This window comes from Thalassophryne amazonica, chromosome 15 (genome assembly GCF_902500255.1).
Source record: "Thalassophryne amazonica chromosome 15, fThaAma1.1, whole genome shotgun sequence".
NCBI lineage: Eukaryota > Metazoa > Chordata > Actinopteri > Batrachoidiformes > Batrachoididae > Thalassophryne > Thalassophryne amazonica.
In genome coordinates, this window is record NC_047117.1 from 5,755,671 (window position 1) to 5,779,156 (window position 23,486).

The window sequence follows — 23,486 nt, forward strand, 5'->3', positions numbered from 1 at the left end:
AGTTAATAGAGTTTGAAGAAACCCGAGTCATAAAAGCACCGGTACACTTTAAAAGTCCCAAAAACCTGCCCTTGTACAACCAGGTCCACTGTACACCCGCAAGTCTGTGGTGCATAATGACCACAATTCCACCCCCCCCCCCCCAAAAAAAAACAACCTCTACAGTGTCGCACAGCAACACAGACGTTAAGTTTCCGTTGAGCAGACAGAAGAGTTGGCTGCTGTGGCGTTATGAAAGAAAGTCAGATACGCTGTTAGAAATCTGTGGATATCTGCTCTCAAACATATTAATGTTTTGCTCGTACAAATGTTCCCACGATAGCAACAAATTGCTTTGATAGCAGCAGAAGTAGTGATCTGAGACAAAAAAAAGTCCAGCCCCACCCAGTGGCTCGGCATTGACAATGCAGGTGGCTAATTACCACCAGAGAAGGTGTCAGGAATGGAAAAGGTGCAGCTGGAACCCAAACAAAGTGTGAGGCTGGAAAAAGAACGGCAAATTTTTGCCAAGACAATTCTGCTTCTTTGACGTATGTGGGGGCCTTATGTTCGCCAGTTTCCTCAAGAAAGGACAAGTCTTTGTGAAAAGGCATCTGGACCATAAGGACATCTCCTGGAGGTGGCAGTAAAGCTCATTGGAGGAGATAGGATGAACTGGAACACTCTGTTCCACCTGGGATAAACCAATCCTCCACTGTACCACTGACCTGTGATTATGTTATGATGGAATGGAGAGAAGATGCAGGTACAAGCTGAAATAAAATGAAACAACATTTATTGATGTATGCAAAGGGAATAACCTAACCTAAATAATAATATGAGATATAACGGACTAGCAGTAGAGTTGGATATAGCGAAGCTCGAAGGTGGACTCCCGCCTAGCTGTGTGCCATCAAGGAGCATGAGCTGCCATTACCAAAGAAGGCAAACAGCCGTGTCTGTCTTGGCTTTTTAGTTTTACTTTTTGTTCTTTCTCTGGCTTTCTGGCTTCTGCATTCAGTCAACACGCACGCTGTATTGCACATCCGGGTACTTCGTGTCCTTTTTGCCCTCTTTGGTAATGGTGGCCGTGCCCCCATGTAGGCACGGCAGCGTACAATAGTGGTATAGGGAGTGTGCACTTTAGCTTCCCTATATCCAACTCTATGGGAGTAGCCCATAATATACCCAGGGTATGAAACAGGCGAGCCAACTATACAGTCTGGGGAGGGGATATATCTTGAGCTGTTGCACTGGTTTAAATACAGTCTTTGTACATTGTTTTCATGAAAGAATGCGAGATCCATCGACCACCAGAAACATGCATGGACTATCTGTGAACAATCACATCCACAACCTTCAGAAACATAAAACCAGGTTAAACTTCCAACCTTCATCAATATCTTCTGCACCAGCCAACCTCATTGCAAAGCTAAATAAGGCCCAGAAATGCTATAAAATGCTTGTAATAGTACGTCACCATCAATATGGACTACCCTTCAGCATCAAAATCAATTTGGAGCAGCTGTCTGACTTGTAAAGCCATCAGAACCTGAAGACATCGCTTCAGGCAAGTTCTTGTGATCACTGAGGTAGCAGAAACAAGAGAGTCTATCTCGGAGATGAGCCGGTACTAAGACGGTTTTGAGGATCCAAACTGTAAATGACCTCAGCGAGGAACCAACTAGAAGATAACAGACATTCTGTGGTAAAGTAGTTCACCAGTGTTGGAGAATGACTTGAAAACATCAGCCATCATGAACTTTTTTTTGTAGAACATGTCAACAACAGAAGTAGAAAATACCACCATCACCCAAGCTACTTTCAGAACTACAATGGTTTGCCATAAGATGGCATTAGCGATAAAGTAAATGGCGGTAGATGACCCGGTGTCTGCAGATCTGCATTTAAAGAGACCAACACAGACCAGATGGTCCATGTAGGTGGCTCTAAAGGCCAGACGGCACCTCCACATGAGAACAATGCTGCAAGATTGTCATGGCAACAAGCGAGGGCACCTTATGAAAAGCTGTAGCATTTGGACCAGACTCTCGGCTGTTACTTTAAAATTTCCCACTTCAACCTGCACAAGATGATGAATAGTTTTGGTCCTAATGATCTCCTTCTTTGTCTAAATGGCATTTTAGATGAGCTGTGCTACCTTTTACTCATCGATGCCATCTCGAAGTAACGCTCGTTTGAGAAGTGAATTTCAGCGGCGTTCCATTAAAAGCTTGTTGTTTAACTGGCGTGTGGGGGGTGGGGACAGTGACCTTCAGCGGCCTTTATTCTTCTCAACTTTACTTAGATTCATCCTTACATTCCCACCCACCTCCTCAGACCGCCATCGCTCGCTCCGTCTGTCTAACTTGACGTTTTGTCTGGCTGCCGTCTATAAGGATGGCTTTCTGATGAAGCGAGCGGGGGGGGGGGGGGGCATCAACGATTTGATGGAGGCGAGAGCAGCCAAAGTGAGAAAATGTCTGTCTGCGAGCCTTTCACGCTACAACATAATGACAGGGAACAATTTTGACCTGAATTGCGCGTGACATTTTGCTTCCAGAGGGAAAAAAAATGTTCTTGAAAACAATCGCTCTGTGGTTTCATCTGGGTGGTTCGATTATACGTGACTAAGAAACCAACTTAAAGATTAAAGACTGATTAGAGGCTTCAGAAGGCACTCTCGAGTGCACTCACTGAAAAACAACTAATATAATTACTGTATTGTTCCAGAGTACCTCCCAAACTAGTAACAAACTTTATACTCCCCAAAATAACGCTAGATTAGTGGAATAATCAGCTGTGGTCACTTACGTGACACAAGCAGGTCTTTATTTTGCAAAACTCAACTCTAATAATTAACAAGTGGTCATTTTGTGGTGCAGATTAGACGACGCATGCATATGCTTTTAAACACATTTAGGAAGCTTTGAGCACTTTGAATATATTTGAAAATATATAACTAAAGTACAGAATACTTAAAAAAAATACCTTCTGCAGTTGAGAACTGGTTTCAATCCATCGTAATCATTTGCCTTTAGACTTTATCATTTTTTCTATTACTCTCCAAATTGCTAAATTTGAAGTAGCTAATTAAAAATGCACTTAATAGAAGAATGTGTATTATGAAAGAACTCTGAATATTGCAAAAACGTTCTATGCTTGCACTGGGTGATATTTTAGTTTAACCGAAAAAGCCTTATTCGGAAAAACTGCAATGGAAACTTTTTTGGCCTTGGTCACATGATAAACAATCACATGACACCTTGTAAGAGTTGAAGTTATGGCAATATTGTGTTAAATTTATCTTAAATTTAGCAAGACGTAATCTTCTGTTGTCATGACAACTGGAATTCCAGTTATCGCAAGAGGGTAAAACCCAGCATCAATGGAAAGGAAGTCATTATTGTTTTTTGTTGACATTCTGAAAATATCGCTTAACTTTGCATAATTTTTAATTTGTTGTACCTTGTGTATAATGACAATAAAAGCATTCTATAAATCTGCAGTGGAAACCCCGTGAATGATGCCATGTTTTTCTGACATTTTGGTGTAAAAAGCCATGCATCAAGACATCAGATGTGATGTCATGACACCAAACTCTTTAGCAACAAGGAAAGTGGCGGCGCTGATGTTGAAAATCTGTGTAGATCAGCACCTTTTCACATGGAAAATTGATAAGGAATCAGACTGATCATCAGAATTGAAAATGGCACTGATATTGTTAAAATCCCATCAGTTCTCGTCTCTATATCAAATGTTAATTGTATTCACGTCATGAAAAATTTAGTGTGTGTCTGTGCTGACGTGTGTAGCTTTTTGTTGCAGGAGTATGTCGAATCCACGTTTGTTAGAAAGACGACGCTGACGCTCTGAAGCTTTACGTGCTGAACACAATGTTCAGCTGCAGAACTGAACATTTTCTCTAAATGCCTCCTCTGTGAGCTCACTGGTGAGTTTGCGTGTGAAGAAGAGGATGGAAGGTGCCAGTTGTCCTGATTGTTGCAGATTGTCATCGTTTCAGGGGGTGTGTCTGCACTTTAAGAGCTTTGCTCCGTTCTGCTTTCAATGCCAGACAGCTTGTCACATCTACATAAATGTTTTGACATTTCCAACACTTGGCATCACACTTCCCCAGAGAAGCACATTTTAAGAAATTTGACAAATGCCTTGACAGGGGGGACAAATATAACTCCCAAAGTCATCATACTGCCAATACGATGACTTTATTTACTTCAGTTCCTAATTGGATTCATAGTTAACACTAAAGTGGAATGAGACATCAAGCAAAGTAAAATACATCTGTCTTATTTGCTTCACGACCCCAAGTTATAGTCCGACTTTGTCACCTTCAGTTTCTAAAATCCAAAAATATACTCCACCAAAATGTGAATGCAGCACTTTTGTTTTTGTTTGCATTTTTCATTCATTTCAGCAAAACATCTAACATTTCATGTGTGCACACAAAAGACTTATTTCTCTTGAATTTTGTTCACAGATTTGTTAAAAGTCGACGTTTGTGAGCAACTTCACCTTTGTGAAAATTAAACGGACATCAGGATGCAGATTAAACTGCATGACTATTGCACAGATGTGTCTTAAACTGGTCGCAACAAAAGTTGGAGCGTGTAGTTTTATCAGGCAGCACGTCGGAGATGTCACAGGTTTTCTGGGGTCATTCCATGTGCAACTAGAAGCACTCAGAGAGCGCAAACCTCCGCTAAGGCCATAGGGTCACTGACGTCATGTGGAATACCCTTTGGCCACGTCATTTCACGCATCTACCGTCATGTTCAGATTCAGTGGTTAAACCCTTAGATCTTCATCTTCAGCAAGTGTATTTATAAAGAGAGACTGCATGAACTACACAACTTTTAAATTTTCTAATAACAAGTTTATTCACTGAGGAGAAACAACGTTAAATTATTGTTGTGTCGTAACTTAATTTTTGTTCAACCTTTGTGACCTGTCTTCATGAAGTTAGATGCAAAAATGTTGAAATTGGCCCTATCCTGCAATGATAAAGAATCCTTAAAAAAATTACTGGACCCAGATCATGTTCCAGATCATACCAAAATTTAATGACTTCTAAGTCAGGCCAAGATACACCCCTGGTAAAAATTTCACTGAAATCCGTTGAGGAGTTTTGAGTAATCCTGCTAAAAACCATCCAACCAACAAACAAACAAATGGACACGACCGAAACATAACCTCCTTGGCGGATGGTAATCAACAAGTGACTCCCCAGGTCTTCGCCTTTATTTTCACATATTTTGTCGATTATGGGTCCAGTATAAAAAATGGAAAATATTCAGTTCATTTGGGGGGATATAGGAGATTATCTGTGATACATTTAGAAATATCGCCTTCAAAGTTGGCAAGAAACCTTTTTCAGACCCTGCTGGAGGGAAAACCATTTGGAGTATGAATTTAATATTTTGGGTTTTATTAATATTGGGCCCAGGGCTTCACTATGGCTTAGCGGTTAGCACTGTTGCATCACAGCAAGAAGGTTGTCGGATCGCACCCCACCTGGGGTCTTTCTGAGTGGGGTTTGCATGTTCTCGCCGTGTTTGTGTGTGTTCCCTCTGGGTGCTCCAGCTTCCTCCCACTTCCAAAGATGCATGTGTTTTGCTGTATGTGACCCTGTGATAGACGGTGTCTGGTCCAGGGTGAACCCTGCCTCACGCCCTGTGTCTGCTGGGATAGGCTCCAGTCCCCTGTGACTCTTGATTGACATAAACAGCTATAGAAAAAGAATGAATATTGGGCCTGTAACCTACAAAATATGTGTAAATCTGTGACCATTTATTTAATTATTTTTAAGGTTGAGTTCATACGGAATGACCCAGTTAGCATGTTGACTGCAGGAATGTGCCACGAACTGGATGTTTAGTTCACGACAATAAGCCGCCAACTGTGTCCCACATGTTACCATGGCAACCCAGGACCACCACTTCTGGCTTCCTCACCTCACAAAGAGCTTTTTTTTTTCAAGATAACCTGCACATTTTAGTGTGAACATTTGCTTTGACCAGCCCAAGACACACCTGTGCAATAATCATGGTGTTTAATCAGCATGTTGATTCTGATTATCTTGGCTAAGGTGAAGTGTTCACTAACATGGATTTGAATAAATCTGTGAACAAAATTTGAGGGCAATGAAGAGGGATTTTTTTTTTTTTTTTAAACTTCAGCTCCTGAAAATGGGAGTGAAAACAAAAGTGTTGCTTTCATACGTGAGCGCAGATACAACTGACAAGCAGACTGGACACGAAGCGATAAGATGACATATAACCAGAATCCGACACCTGGAATAGCTCACATCTCGAGACACCAATAAGAATATTTGGATGGGTCACAGTTTAATAACTCCAGTTATGTCCAATTTGAACTGTAGTTCTTTCCTATAATTGCACATTTTTCATTATTGTGTGATACCACAAATGTTCACAAAGCGGGTTGTGAAAATCGGGAACTCCAGAAAATTACATTCAATTAACTGTAGGAAAGTAGAATGGCACGTCACGGAGCAATCGACAAGAGGAATTCTTCCTTTTAAGCAAAAGATTGACAAAAAGAAAGAAAGCAGAGCCTTTATCGAAAGCAGAAAAATAAATAAAATGGCTTTCACAGCGACTGCAGTGTCCCAGTGTGCCAGATCAAAATCAGCCAGCAGGGCTGATGTTCTGCAGGCTGTGGACAAAACACACCCACCTGCTTCTAAAAGAGACACCGCAGATTTCCACCTTCATAATTATACATATAAACCACCCACACAAAGTGTGGCTACCTGACGAGTGCAAGTGTGTGTGTGTGTGTGTGTTCTGCTCTTCCACGGCTGTATGTGCTCGAGGGAATACAGCATTGTATTCAAAGCTGGCTTTGAAAGAACTCGTCTTCCTTTCTTTAAGAAAACAAAGATGCAATCAGCGTAACAACAATACGAACAAGAATTACTTAAAAATGGCTTCAATCAGTTACGTCTAAAAACGTGGAAAGGAGCCATTCCAAAAATCCTGATTTTCGGCCCTCTAAGTGTTTGTATGTTCTTAATGTACAATCAGCTGCTTTGAAGTGGTCAGACCTGAGGTATAAACGACAACCAGACATGCAGCGAGACACACAAAGAAGAAAGCGCTCCGGAGAGACCAGCACACTGATCCTATACATCACATCTTTAAGCTCGCAGCATCATGTACCATCGTGAAACAAAATGGCACGATGTACTGAGGTTGCAGTAGTTGCTGTTGGACAGTTTAAAAAAAAAGGGTTTTTTTTTTGACAGTTTGTCCACTCAAGAGAAAAAAATAAAATAAAATAAAAAATAAAAGTAAAAGCAATCTAATGTAAAATAAATTGATTGACTTACTTTAAATGCAAAACAGCAAATAATAAATACATATATTCTATATCATTTCCATCAGATAAAAGTCCATTTTGTCCTTGGTGGGGTGTTTTGTTTTTTTAAAATGTAGTGTCAAACATTTTTGGATACATATCTTTTACAAGACAGCAGATAAAAGGTTAACTTGTCCACCTGTCCCCCAATCTCCCCCTCTGGCTCTGCCATTTCTCGGGCGTGACAATAAAAATTACATTCGGAAAGGAAAAAAAAAAATCCCCCTGTCAAGTTTCCGTCCGGAGTTCTGTTACAGCTAAAAACACACAATAAGCCAAAAAGGAAAGCAGGAACAAAAAGGTTTATTCTCAGACCAGGGTGGGTCTGATCCGACTCGTCGCCTCCGGGGGGAAGAAACCAGATGACTGAATCCCGAAATGTTTGGATTTTGAGAGTAAGACATGTTGGCAGCACTCCCGCCAACCCCGGCCTGCGCTAAAAACAGGAATAGCTCCTTTTATATTTCTTTCTTTTAATGTGTTGTAAAATAAATATACCTGAAAAGAGGTAGGGTGGCAAATATTGGTCAGTCAGACACTTGAAGCGCCTCCCTCCTCCCTTTGCAAGAGGGAGGCGAAACAAAGACAAGAAAACCCAAAAAGATAATAAAAGAAAAAGAAAACAGCGGAGGATAGTATATTTCCCAGAGTATCGGCTATCCCCTTTGCCAGGCTCCAGGTCAGGGATACATAAAGGTACGAGGCCCGGAAAGGAGTCATTATTAGTCTTAAGCTTGAGTATAGCACTTGGTCTCTGCTGACCAAGGTGATATAATTTATATTTACGCCTTTAAATTACATCTAGTACAGGTAGTTAATGTCTGCGCCATTTTCCGACTGACAAATATTGCTGCCCATCTATTGGCTCGATCCTGAGGCATTTACAGTACTGAAGGCTACTGTTGCACACCCGCATCAGAAAACAACTACATTTCCAATGCAAGCAGCGTCAAATTTAAATTAAAAAAAGCAAAACAACACAAACAACAGTCTGTTAAAAATCTGTGACAGTGCCATCACCTTTTTTTCTCTTTTTTTCTTCTTTTTTTTTATTTTTTGCAAATCACTGCTGTGGATGTGTGACTTTGTGATATTCTTGTCAGTTCTCTACATTCATTTTACGAGTATTTAAATATATGTATATAAATAGATTATATGATCTCTTAAGTATTTATTATCACGTGAGGTTCGTTTCAGAACTACAGCAAGACTCGGCTACAAGGAGGAGGACTTTTTCGGACAGGGGGAGCCGTTAACCACATGAATAGAAATCAATGGAACCCAAAAAGAATGCAGCTAAATTAGAATAAATATAATTTAAATGGCATGCACCTCAGGAGATAAGATTAGGCTGAAAATGAGACTTTAAAAAAAATTACAGTTCTAATGCAATTTTACCTGCAAATTGTAATGAAATGCAGTCACATTTTCAGTCTCACACTTTTGTAAATTTTGCAAAAGATTTAAAAATTGTGTAAATTTCTCAAATAAATTACTTGGCCTTCGAGGTATATTCCCAGTCAGGGGAGTTTATTCTAAGTGCTAATGGACTTTATCCATGCAAAACTCTGCGTTATGCCCCAATTATACTATTTTAACTTTTTTCTATTTGTTTTTAAAACACAAACCATGTTTACATGCATTACATGAAATAGGGTCAAGGGCAGATTACCGTGGGCTTTCTGTGTGTGTGTGTGTTTTACTTTTATAGGACAGGAACTACAACAGATAGTTTCCACTTGATATCACCGACTCCTGATCTCTTACACAGCTGCTGTTTCTGGCTTTAGAATTTTGATTCGATACCGCTTGTAAGTATGCAAAATGGCTCACAGTAAATTAAGATGCTGTTTTAGTGGCGGGAAAGATGACGTCTTCAGTACGTCAATCCTCCTAGTTCATAGATATTATCAGGCCAATGGAACACTGAAATATCTGTTTGGAGTATTTTATACAAAGTATGGTTATGATTGCTAACACTTGTAAAGACTTTTGTATAAACGATTAGCACATATTTAGCTCACAGGGTGGGTGCACGTTAGTAAACATTGCAAGCAATGTTCATCTAAACGTACATCATTGGAACATTTTACTGTTTATTTAAAATATCTGATATTATCTGATAATACCTAATGACTACGATCAAATAAATGACCCTTCAGTGTCACTACACAAGTATTTCTAATCAATACACTGAAAAATAGTATGAGCAGTAGTTTCAAATTTCAGTTTATCAGCTGCAGCTACAAGCTAACTAGCTTGCTCTCCCGCTATATTCAGCCACAGGATTAACAAATTTGGAATTGCTTCAACTTTATCATAACCAGAAAAAAAAAAAACCCTGCACATCTTGTAAGCTCAACAATTTTTACTTGTATCCTCGGAACTTCTGCTAATAGCTAATACGTTAAAAGTCTAATAGAACGGAGCATGGTGGTAAGCCGTACAAAAAGTACCTAAAACTGATAAATTCATACAGGCGCCAACTGATTTTGATTTTATAGCTTTTCTAGGGTTGTATGAAGAACTGTTTTTCCGTTACCAGCAAAACTGTTGATTTTGCTTAACCTACTAATATTAATTAGAATGCAGTTGATGCATGAGCATTTACTTTACTAAATAGTATCTTTACTGTTTAAAATGTTCCTTTATGTTAGACTTTTTACGGTGTTTTAGCTCTTGTCGCAATTAAATGATGGTGACGATGACATCAGTGTAAACTATCTGTTGAGGCGATTCCCGGATTACAAACCAGATCCGTTCCTGTAACTGTAGGCAATCATATTGTATTTAAATCCATGTTAGAAATAAAACCTCTGCCCCATAAATACAGCTAAAATACAGGCTATATTTGAACATTGTGTACGGTCGTCCCCAGTATGCTGTTATACAGCCTTGTTACGTTAATAAACACTGAAACATATTTGTAAGTTAACCTGGTTAGCAAACACATCCATGTGTTTAGGTAGGATTTAAAAAATTCTGAGTGTCACTGCACATCTGTTCCTATCAATGGGATGTCAGAGCTCGGCGACCGCTTGTAGCTATTTCAAACACTGTACATGAAGCAGCTATGGCGTGTTTATACGAAGTGCGTTCCTATCAATACTGGGGTTTGATCCTGTTTTTACTATCAGATCAGTGCATTTTCCTTCACTGGCTCCAACATTAAACACACAATAACGGATTAGACACTTCAAATGCTCGGCATTGTCAAAGTGTTGCATTTCATGCTCGCCAACCAACCCAGCCAGATCCTTGTTCTAGAAGTACCTTCTAGAGTTTTCACCAATCAAATGAAGGCTTCTAAAAAGCTTCAAGTGGTGAAGAAATCACCGCAAAAGGTTAGATTGTATGCAAAATGTACAAAATAATTTAATAACGTCATTAAATTTGTAATTTAGTATGAAAATGAGCATCTACACCTCAGGATTAGCAAATTCAAATGTTTCAAAATGGCTTTACTCCTCCAAATCAGCCAAAAACAAACTGGTGCATGCCATTTTAAAAAGAATGATCAAAGAAAATAAAAGATCTAATAATAAATAAAATGTACAATATATTTTCAAAGGAGTGACTCATCGTTTCATTTTAAGAGTTCTCACAGACTGGGTGAGCACCAGGCAGTGTTTGGAGCGAAGAGCAACATTTACCACTCAGCAAAAAAATAAAAAACAACTCAGTTACAACCGAACAGCTTTGTGTTGTCTCCATCAAATTTCTCCTGATGGAACAATTCCAAAAGAGCGTTGTTTTTTTTAAACGAGGATATTCTTTCCCCTTCTGGTAAAATGTGATGAAAGCTTTTCTGTCCCTGGAGCTTCAGCGGTGACGGGCAGGAAAACAAGACCACACGACACAAACTTTTTTTTTTTCTTTGTGGCAGAAGTAAGCGAGAGGAGAAAAGTAAAGAGAGGTTTGGATCCAAGCTACAGCTTTCAGAAAGTCTTGACACACTAAAGCTTTTCTCTTTTTTCCTTCATCATCTTTTCCTGCTCCACATCCCAACGCCGGCACGCCACAGAAGAGCTACAACACATGTCCATAACCTCAAACAGCTTCTTTCTCTTATTTGTGAAAAGTGCTATTGTAGAAGTTTTACCATCATAAGTTCTCTTCCCCAAACTGACGTCAACATATTGTGTAGTTTTCTCGATGCATTAGCAGGTCAGACAGACTTTCGCGTTGCCGCCTTTGCTCACATAACCCCTGCAGACGAAGAAAGCGCAAGAGGCAATAGCTCGTCCTCTTGTCTTTCAACTCTAGGTCCAACAAGTAACAACCACAATTAAAAGCCGTATCATGTCTCAGTTACCCTGAGTTAAAAATTAGAAATCATCCAGAATTATGGATTGGCTTTTACATCAGTTATAATAATTTATAATATATTAAATCTGCCTTTCTTTCCCTCATCTCTATCAACTACCCCTCCCCACTGCATATCGAACTCCTCACTACCCCAAAATGAGCCTACGTAAATGCACATTATCGTCTGTGAAACAGTCCTTGAAATTTGGGAAAATAAGAGTTTTTGTTTTCCTAATCTGCTGAGATGTTTCTGTCTAATTTGATTGGGGGGAAAAAGGGGGGGGGGGGACCCATTTGCAATGTATTCTTGTTATGCAGCTAAAATTCTTGAGCTCAATCTAGCTAAAGCTTAGCACAGAAGCAAGATAATCAGCTGGATAGCAGCAGTTCACTTTCTGATCACAGAAGGCCTTCAAGCTAGCACACCAGCCTTTATCCAGAAGGTATTTGTAAAGACGTGGACTGGGTTTGGACACCATTTACAAGGAACCTCAACGCTGCTCCGGCATTTGGGGATCAGAAGTGAAACACCGATGGATGTCCATGAGGTAGCATTTCGCCTTGAAAACAATCGATCCACAATTGGACGACACCTCCACTTGTCCCTTGGGCAAACAAACAAAAAAAAAAGAGGGCTAAAGAGCTTTCTAGACGTCATTATGGATCACTGTTTGCAGACGACTTGCACCTCTATCTTGTAGTGAAGTTGTGACTGGGCTTCAGAGACAGACCTAATAAGTGCATGATGCAAGGGCAACAATGCCGAGGTAACCTGGTCTGTAAGCACCAGACCCTAAGTGTAGTGCAAAAGAAAACAAATCAAAGAAGAGAGGAAATAAGTCAATCACAGAAGTCAGTAGTATCCACAAAACTCACAAACATGCATCCCTGAATGACGTTTGTGTCTTTTCTCATTCAAAAAGGACGGGTCAATGTTGCTTTCGTCCACACAGAGATAAGCAGAATAACTAAGGAGTTAAAGTGTCATGGCTACCTGGCAATAAGAGAATGGGTTTTGATTCAGAACCCTGGTGAGGAATACAGTATCAATGGCATGATTCATTCTTTACAGTTGGCGTCAAATTAACAGTTCACTTACCAATTTTCAGATAGTACTCCTCGAGACAGGATGGGTTAAAGGACACTCATTTGTCAGCTTTGTAAGGAGTTACTTTTTAAACCTTCCCCTTCGATTATTTTTCCCCCAGATTGGAATGTTCCAAAGCCCAAACTGCATTTATAAGCAGCATCAGTTTAGTGTATCAAGTTCAGACAAGAAGGGGACTGAGTTTAGGGCTGGGGATTATCAGCATGCTTAATAAGGAAATTTCATGAATTGTCATGTAACTCATGTCCTACATGGCATTTGCTAAGACCATGGATATGAAAGCTAAACAAATGCTTGCACAGCGTCGCCCAGGGGACGCCCATTAAAAATCAGTTGTTTCTTTGCAGTCAGTTTTTTAAAGAATCCTCCTCATATTATCTCTGTGTTTGTGCTCACCCAGATACTGCAAAGTAAAATGGCACAAATAAAGCCCCATCCATTGTAAAATGTAGTCATTTGACTGAGGTTTACAAATTTTAGTCATTTAATTGATTGGTTTGAAACTGTCATCAATCTCTTCTTTCACACTGTCATTAAGCTCAACAGCCACGAGCGGCGGCCCCTCATCTCGCGGGGTTGTGGTTGGCGTGCTCTCAGACTCAGCTTGAAAATCTTGGCCTCCTGCTTCTAGCTTCATCATCAGCTTCAGCTTCTTCTTTGGGGGGTTCTTCAGGGTTCCCATACGCTCCTTAACCTTGTACTCCAGTGTGCTGTGTGGGATCCCGTACATGTTCTGTGCCTTTGACACACTCATCTTCCCACTCATTACCACCGCTATCGCCTCCTCCAGGATCTCGCTGTTGTATTGGCGATACCGGCCTCTCTTCTTCCTTGGCTGTTTGGAACTGAGGTCCCCCTCAACATCTGAGGTGGAGTACGCTGGCCCAGAGGTGGAGTGGTCCAAGTCAGAGGTCCAGTAGTCAGCCGCACCATCCAGCAAGTTTCCAAGGCTTCCTCCTCTACGGTTCTGTTTGGGCAAGATGGCTCTCAGCTTTCGTGTCAGGATATTTTCTCCATGGCTGCCACCTCCTACCCCCATAGAGCCATAGCCATACGGATCAGAGGCATGAGAGTCCCAGGAGAGATCCATGCCTCGAACCTGAGGGATCTTCAGGTCAACAGGAGGTGAGTGGCCATGGTCTTTTTTGCCCTCATTTAGGTGGTGTTGGGCCTTGGAGACCTGATTATGTTGGTGATGGGTGACAGAACTTTTGAATGAAGAGGCTCCATGGTGGTTGTGGTTGTCCATGAATGTGGGCAGGTCTTTGAGCTCACTGAGGGCCCCTCCCAAAACTCCACTAGCCTGCTTTAATTTCATTAAATTGTCCAGGTGGGCCTTGCTCTCCCAGAAAGAGGAAGACCCCTTCTGACCAAGCAAAGACTGAGACTGCCCATGACTGAGTAAACCAGCTGACTCTAGGTTCGCTAATGACAGTGCAGCAGGCTGGCTCAAGAGACGGTGCTTCTGACTGAGGAGCTCTTCTTTGATACGCAGTGACCGGGCCAGTGGGGGCTTGAAAGAGTTGGAGCCAACATAATTATCCTTCAGTCCATCTTGCAAGCTTCTCTGTAGCAGGTTGTCATCCTCATCCGCCTCTGGGACGGTGTGTTCCACTTTTAGAGAACGTCTGTATGGAGAAAATAATGAATTGTGAATACATTTAGGAAATGTGTCAAAGACCTTATAACTAAGATGAATTCCGATATTTGAGTCATAACTGTGGTGATATTTGCTACATCCTGTCTTTTCAAATTAATGAATAAAAAAACTATATTGTTCAGAAGTGACACTTTGGACCTTTGGATTGGATGGTTAGACTTCAGTAATACTGCACTGCTCTATGTTTTGGGACTGCAAACTGAACCTTTGTGTGGTCCTCCAAAATGTCTTACTGATACCAATGTTTTGATGTTGTGATCTGCCCTTGGTTGGCTGGTGGATCACACAATGAACAGTGCTGTGGAACTGCTCACTGTTGGGTGGAACGTCATACTTGGTTATTCCACTATGGGAAGTTTCTGTGTAGGCTCTCAGTTGTCCAGGTGGTTTCCATAGTAGAGAAGCTTGAATCTTCGACTGGACTGGGTTGCTTGACGTGAGGATGTTTCGCTTCAAATCACAGAAGCTTCCTCAGCTAAAATTCTTGCTCTGGTAGTCTGACTTCTGTCTTGACTCTTGTAGAGAAGAATAAACCAGAAGCCAACAAAAGCTGGAGTTTTTAACCTAACCAGACCCCTCCTACTGAGAGGCCGACTGCTATAGGCTAGTGACTAAACAATAGCTCTCATTAGCACCTATTGTGCTCTAGTTAGCACTCTCCTAATGATGGGCTGGAAGCCTCCCCTGATGGCTCCCTTGACGACTCTCCTGATGACGTGAATGACCCATTACCATGAACAAAAGACTAAAACTGCTTTGACCTGAGTACCTCATTGTAAACAGGGGACAAAGCGTGTCTGAGACCCGCCCCCCGGTTAAGGTTGGGTTTCAACTGTTTTACAAAGAATGCTTCCTTGACACCTCTCTCAAACCATTTCTTCTCTCTGGCTAATATTTTAACTTCCTTGTCCTCAAACGTGTGGTTAGTGTCTTTCAGGTGGAGATGAACTGCAGACTGAGGTCCACTGGCGCCCTCTCTGCGGTGCTGGTATAGCCTCTTGTTTAAAGGTTGCTTAGTCTCACCTATGTAGTGTTTGTTACAGTTTTCCTGACATCTGATAGAATACACTACATTGCTCTGTTTGTAACTAGGGATCATGTCCTTAGGGTGAACTAATTTCTGTCTCAAGGTGTTAACCGGTTTAAAGTAAACTGGGATTTTGTGCTGTCTGAAGATTCTCTGTAGTTTTTCCCCTACTCCTGCTACATAAGGGAGAGACACTCTTCTTTTTGTCTCCGTCTCCTGTCTATCTGGTCTCTTTGTTTTCTGGGACTTCTGCACTTTGTCCAGGGACCATCGTGGGTACCCACATACTGTGAGGGCTTTCCGTACAAGTTGTTGTTCTTTAGCCCTTCCCTCTGCAGTTGTGGGCACCTGTAGGGCTCTGTGTTGAAGCGTCCTGATCACCCCGAGCTTGTGTTCAAGGGGGTGGTTTGAGCCAAAGAGCAGATATTGGTCAGTGTGAGTGGGTTTTCTGTAAACCTCTGTCTGGAGCTGCCTGTTCTCTCCAATTGTAACATCACAGTCCAAGAAGGCTAAATGGTTGTTTCTGGCATCCTCACGTGTGAACTTGATATTGGAATCCACCGAATTGATGTGTTCCTTAAAGTCCTCGACCTCCTGTTGCTTGATTTTAACCCATGTGTCATCGACATATCTGAACCAGTGACTGGGAGAGATGCCCGTGAATGTCGTCAAGGCTGTCTTCTCCACTCACTCGGTAGGAGGGGTCTGGTTAGGTTAAAAACTCCAGCTTTTGTTGGCCTCTGGTTTATTCTTCTCTACAAGAGTCAAGACAGAAGTCAGACTACCAGGGCAAGAATTTTAGCTGAGGAAGCTTCTGTGATTTGAAGCGAAACATCCTCACGTCAAGCAACCCAGTCCAGTCGAAGATTCAAGCTTCTCTACTATCCACTATGGGAACTTCATGAGGTGAGCCTTGGTTTGTTGAAGTTGTTGTCAAGTTGCACATTTTCTACTAAAGTAGGTTTACTATTACATTCACAAGACACAATGAGATAAATATGTATTCTGCAGACAACCATGGCCAGTCTTATTACGTGCACATTATGTGATGATAACACTAAATATCAACATATTCATTCATTAATTTTTCTGCCAGCATACTGAGCAGCTCATCCCACACTTCTTTGGCCAAGCCTTCATTTCCATAACTGACCTGGGTCTTCACCAGGACTTCCTCCCAATTGGACCTCCCTAGGAAGATAACCATAGGGCATCCTCACTAGATGTCCAAACCACCTCAGTTGGCTCCTTTTGAGCCAGAGGCTCTACTCAGACTCCCTCCCGGGTATTTGAGCTTCTTACCCTGTCCCTGAGTGTCAGCCCACATACCCTACAGAGGAACCTCATTTCTGCCGCTTGTCTACACAGTCTTGTTCTTTTGGTCAGTACCCAAAGCTCATGCATGACTGTAGGTTAGGATAGGAGCTGAAATGGACTGGTAAATTGAGAGCCTCACCTCATGGCTCTTTGGTATGGCTTCCACAGGACCTCAGATGCAACACCAATTTGTATATTGATCTAACACTCCATCTTGCAAGACCCTGAGATACAGGAACTTCTCTACTTGTGGCAACAAGACAATTCACCCTTTCCTAGTAGAAAGCTGTGCTGTCTGGAGCATCAACTTCAGGTAGGGCTTCCCTCAGTGAATTGGTCCCAGGTGAGGAGACAGACTCAGGGTGATTTAAATAAAAAAAGACCTTTCATGAGTGACACCATAGGGGCCAGCGTAACCTCACCAGTATTAGGGAGGTGGAGCCTCCTGGAAGCAGGACTAGGTGCTCACAGGTGAGGAGTTGATGGCCAGGCCTTTAACCATGAGGGTTGGTTGGGCTCAGCCTGAATAAAAAACACTGTGTCACCTCCATGTCAACTCACCACAAAGAAGAACAGAACAAAGGTTCTGGTGCTGCTTGACACTCTCAAATACAACCAGTACAGACTCGTTGCATAAGAATCATCAGTTTTCTACTGCAGCTCAGATATTTTCCTGAATGTTTGCAGTTTCTTTCCTTCAATGGTGATCTACCAGCTGGATTTGACTTTAAATTCTGTTTGTTTGAGTGTTTCTGGACAGCATCAGAATGCTCCAGATAAGCCACAAAAAAGTAAACAGTGTGTGAGAAGGCGATGAACTTCATGATGTGTACCAGAGATGGCTCTAAAATAATTAATAATGTAACGAGGCAGATAACAGGAGAGCAGCAGAAGAACGGCATTATCATAAGTGACCCTGCTGTGTGAGCCAATACGACAGTGGACCATTGATTTTTCAGCTTCATAGGTTCCTTCCTACACTCATACAGTGTTCATGGATTTGCCTGCCCACTGCACTCGGATAATTGCTGAATGATGGTCAGATATGGATGAATCAAGCAGTAATGACCTGTCTTCTTTCCAATAAGCACCATTCTGCAAGTATCTTTCACGACAGTGTTTGAATTTTCTCAAACTCATCTCTGTGCCCAAGAAGAAGCTGCTCTAACATACGCTTGATACACTGACTCCACTTGAACTGCTGCAGCAAGCATTCCCACCGCTAAGTAACTATAGCAACAGTGAAAAAGCTCTTTAAAAATGGTCCCTTGGGTTAATAATAAAAGAAACTAACTCGTGCAGACAGCAGATGGCACAGGGAATACTGTATCTCTCCTCTGAAGACATATTCTGGTGAGTTACAGTGCATCTGATGGTGTGATGTGGGGAGTCCTCAGCAGGAGCATTAAAACAGATCAGCCCGGAGGGGGGTCCCGGGCTTTTTGGAAACAAGTCGGGGTTAACGAGAGCCTTTGTAGCCAAGACACTAACAGAATGTTGTGTTACAGTAAGCGTGCAGTTATCAGAGAGGCTCCGCCAGACAGTAATATTCAGCTTTTATTAGTGAAAATAAAAGGAGCAAACAAATACAATACAGAGGTGACGCACTGCTGACATTAAGACCCCATTCAGGCTGGGTCGGCAAGTCAGCTCGAATATGGCTCAAACCAGATACATTTTCTCTGAATCTGAATGCTACTATTTGGATTTAAACCTGATTATTTTCTATCTGGCTCCACCCACCTCTCTGTGTCTGCCTTGTATTCTTAATAATTCATTACATCCTAATTAATATGCAGATTTATACACAGAACCCCCCCAAATGTAATCAACTACTCTACTCCCCAGGGGATACTAGCTATGTTGTAAATGTCTACCATGTAGCATTCATTATTTGGTTATCATGCTGACATGTATGTGTGCACGCACAGACAGACAGACAGACGGGAGCATGATTACGTCATGCCCCCACGTGGTGTTCACGGTGATGGGTCATAAAAACACCCAGAGGTAGACAAGAAAAGCAGGAGAGTTTCCTCATGTGTTCACCTGTCACTCTAAGGGTGGATGAGTGCAGGTTCTGAATCATAAATACCTGTACGTATTCTCTGTAAGGCATAAAAACCCACGACCATGCGGCTGATATGAGCTCAGGTATTGATCAGCTGAGTGATTGCAAGAAGAGATGAAAGGTGGGAGGCACTGGCAGGTCTCGCTCAAGGACATGCGCGTCAGATCGAAGCCTGCACCTAATGAAGGTGAAGAAACCGAGCAAGTCGAGTCTCTGCACGCCGTCTTTTCACTATTTGCATGAAATGAATCCTGTTTACGTCAACACTTAAAAGTACCAACAGGTTGTTTGTGTCTATCAGTGATGTTTTTATATGAACCATCAAAGAATAGACATTTAAATGATCTTCAGATGGGTCCTCCAAAGAGAGCGACTCCCGCAGACCAAAGACATTAATGGTGCTAATATCTTTGCAGGAGAACGCAGGTCCACGTCTGATGGGTCCTGGACTGAGCTAAGAATCTAGAAATTTAAAAGCTTATTTGTTGACTTGAGTGCTTATCCTATTCCTTGCCAGTAGGAGACAGTGGACACCAAGCTGGAAGGGAGCAATGGCAGCAGCACCCTGGGTGTGAGGTAGGGTACCAGGGTTAGACCTGAGCCGCCATCATATATTGACAGACCAACAGACACTGTGACATTCTCACCTGCAGTCAATAGTTGGAACAAATTGCATGTCTTTGAACAGGGTCAGGAAACCAGAGTACCCGTGTACAGGGTGACTCAAAAAACAGAACCCATAAAAATCGTAATAAATCCTACAAAGGTCCAGCAAATTTCTTGAAACTTCAGTCTGTGTATGATCATTCCTCAAAGATTCAGTTAACTTGGTCACTTTGCATAAAAGTCATATTCTTTCAAAATTATGCTCCAAATGGTATGATTTGTTGGTGAAATAGGCCTCCAGGCAAAATGTCTTTTCCTTGGTTGACCAAGACTTGTTGGGTTGGGGAAGACACTTGGAACATGTTGACATTGAACATGTTGGTTGACCAAGACATGTTGGGTTGGGGAAGACGATTGGAACATGTTGACATGGAACATGCTGGTTGACCAAGACATGTTGGGTTGGGGAAGATGATTGGAACATGTTGACATTGAACATGTTGAGGGATCAAGACATGTTGGGTTGGGGGAGACGATTGGAACATGTTGACATGGAACATGTTGGTTGACCAAGACATGTTAGGTTGGGGAAGACGATTGGAACATGTTGACATGGAACAAGTTGGTTGACCAAGACATGGTCAATCAAGGAAGACTTTTTGCCTGGACGCCTATTTAGCCAACAAATCATCCCATTCTGGAGCATAAATTTGAAAGAACATGACTTTTATGCAGAGTGACCAAGATAACTGTAGCTCTGGGGAATGATTGTACACAGACTGAAGTTTGTAGGATTTATTGCAAATTTTATGGGTGCTGGGTTTTTGGGGGGGGGTCACCTTGTAAAAATGGAGAAAACATGGAGGGGGTCCCCAACTGGATTCAAACCTATGATGCCATGGGGCTAAGCTACCCAAATGTATCCTAACTGATAGTAATGACACGTGCATAAATCTGCACAGAGTTAAAGCAATTTTAGGACTATAACTTACTGAGAATTCTGCATTTACTAGAAATTAATCTAAAACACAAGGAGTAAATAAACTGGATCAACTTCAGATGTCCTCAGAGATCAAAACATGTGGACAAGTGGTTTGGTTGCTGTCTTTTTGGTTCTGTCTCTTTACTACATGAGCAGATATCCAGTTTTGCAGAAACATATTCCACTGCACGCTGCCGAGGTTAATAGGATGCTTTTAAATGTTGTGGATTGTGTGTTTTGTGGTTTAACTCACTCCCTGTGGTGCTGCTGCAATAGATTCAGTCTGTTCATCTTCACTTATGCATCTTTTATGAAAATGTTCAACTATTTTATGGGTGCGTTTGTCTGCTGTGAGTCATTTATCATATTTGGTTTTCAAAGCCTGGTGAAAGCTGCTCTGATATGATGCAGCTGAATTTTGTTGGTGCTGTGCTGCCTTCAGGATCTCTAACAACTTTGGACTTCTGCGCAGTTTATTGGATAGTTTGCAAAGTTCTATATTGCATCTTTATCCTTTTAGAGTAACAATGGCCAACAATGATATTAGCCACATTATCGCAGTGCTGACGATACAACCACAAATCAGGAAGAATCTGAATGATGTGGAAAAGGGACACTAGTGAGGGGAGCCACCAGAACACCCAGACAACTCTGAAGAAGTTATAGGTGTCTGTGGCTGTGAGTAGAGGAAATGGAACGGTGCAATATTTGATTGTTGCATCTCCTTTCACAGCTTCATGTTGGAGTTAGAGAAGGACTGCAAAACAGGAAAACAGGTGAAACCTTGGCTCAGGTTTCCCGTGTGCCTCTCTGCAAACTGCAGCTGAAATTTTGCATGTTCCATTTAAGAGAATCTCCCTCTACACCCCTTCATCATGGAGCTGTATAACTGCTCATGCAACAGACAAAAGTTGCATTATGCATAGTTTCTCCCACTACAACCACGGAAGCTCCATTCCATACCAAATCAAGAGATTAAAAAAAAAGTTCACGCCCAACCATCTCACATTTGCATCATATTTGTGCAAATGTTTAGGCTTCTATCTTTATTAGTTTTAGAGATGTGGAGGTTCTAAAAAGCCCACGTTTTAGGAGCAATTTTGTTTTTTAATCAGTAAAGACCATTTTTAATACCTCATAAATCCTAAAATTTATTTCTTTGTTTGTAGTTCCTGAATTAAAAACTATGATTTGATAAATATATCTGAAAATTTGAAATATCTGATAAAGTAAAAGAGGGTTAAAGATGCTCCAAGTGGTTTCAGCACGGAAGGTTGAAACCCTGCCCCTGTCACATTTTTCCATGTAATGTGGCATTGCGTCAGGAAGGGCATCCAGTGTAAAACTTGTGCCAAGTCTTGTGCTAAAAGACTTTTAAAGTTTGCATTTGCATAACCGAAAAGTCTGTTTGCTAAGTTGTGATTCAGGTCAACAACCATGTGATATAACCGGGCGTCATTCCCACTGCCATCCAGTAGATGAGTCAAAATGCATAGAGCACTGCCATCTACTGGCACCCTGTTATATCACACGGTTGTCGAATCACAACTTAACAGACTTTTCGGTTTTGAAAATGCCTTTTTTTTTTTACAAATGAAAAAAATACATATTTTACAAAAACATATTTATTTGTAAACACCAACACACATGCTACATTAACTTGTGTTGGTTTTTACATAGAATGAATGAGTCAATCAATCAGTGTGACCGAAGGCTCAGTTTACCCACAATCCCTTTGGGCATCTCTGTGTTAATGTTCAAAACTTCAGAATTAGTGCATTATTTTAAAATTAACAGATATGTGTTATATTTTCACTTTGTACAAATGGCAGAGTTGACATTAATGCAGTTAAACTATCCGGATTTATAAATCAAAATGATAAATCAAACCTGCTTTCCTTTTCAAGACGTCTGGCCTCACGGCTGGACCACTGTATACTGTCAAGGTAAATGATGCTTACCTACAGCAGTGGGCAGGGTACACAAAGACAGAAGTACTGACTCATTGGCTGTGTTTGGGTTTGTGATCGACTTTGATTCTATCAGAAGCGTTGGCTGTGTTTAAACTCAAGATCAGCTTGCTAGTAGTTGAGAGTGTACCAGCGACAATACTGAAAGTTAGCGGTTAGCTGTAAATTCCGATAAATGTTTTGGTGGTTTATCGGTTTAGCTTTAAAAAAGATAACTTTTCAGTTAGCTGATTAGCGGTTATCAAAGCTAACTTTTTGATTAGCTCTGCCCACCACTGACCATAGAACAATGACATTAAAATAAAATTAAAATTTCATTATTCAACAATGAGTTGTTCAAATGTTGTCTCTGATTGAACAGCACAAATTTTTTAGTCCTTGATTTGGATGACAAACTAGGGCCACACCCACATATCTCAAAAACTCATAAAGACAGAAGCCTAAAATTTTGCACATGTTACTGGGCCCAATAGCAATATTTCCAAAAAATTTGAAGCAAATATGAGATGGTCAGGCATGGCACATCTGATGATTTGGCCAGAAAGCCTATAATCATCAACGATAGATCAGCAAGAGAAATGGACAAAAATCAGTCAATGGCCACCTGAAATTGATGCAGAAAAGTCATCGTAAGTGCACAAATTTGTCCTCAACATACTGTAGCAACCTTATAAGCAATTTTATTCAGAAAAAAGGAGCAAAAATCATCTGTTGTGAGATTAATATCCACAACAGACTGCTGTCCCCGGGTCACAAAGGAGTCCAGAATTATGATGATTGTTACTGGTTAAGTTAGATTACAAAAGCTGTTTTTTAACAGGCTGTCACGCCAAGTAAATGGAGAATTTCCGTGTTGTTTTTTTTTTTTTTTTTTGCTTGTTTTTGCATTTTCTACATCGCCCTGCCTTTTTCTGATTTGGGGTTTATCCAGCAACCTATAATTAATCTTGCGTCTTAATCTGTATCATTTATCATTTAGAGATTAACATGTACTCGTACAGTGTATCCACACTCACAGAGAGGGAAAGTTTCACAGCAATTCAGAGTGCCGAAGAAA

The 23,486-nt window shown here is 41.2% G+C and overlaps 1 protein-coding gene across 1 annotated transcript in view; it reads right to left on the reverse strand.

The window, feature by feature from the left end:
* Window positions 1–8,214: 8,214 nt before the first annotated feature.
* lcor (ligand dependent nuclear receptor corepressor) overlaps window positions 8,215–23,486 on the reverse strand; it is a 141,336-nt gene continuing 126,064 nt past the window's right edge. Inside the window, exon 7 of the mRNA XM_034187638.1 lies at window positions 8,215–14,424. Coding sequence (XP_034043529.1) covers window positions 13,281–14,424 — 1,144 coding nt within the window. The 3' untranslated portion in view covers window positions 8,215–13,280. The remainder of the gene's footprint in view (window positions 14,425–23,486) is intronic.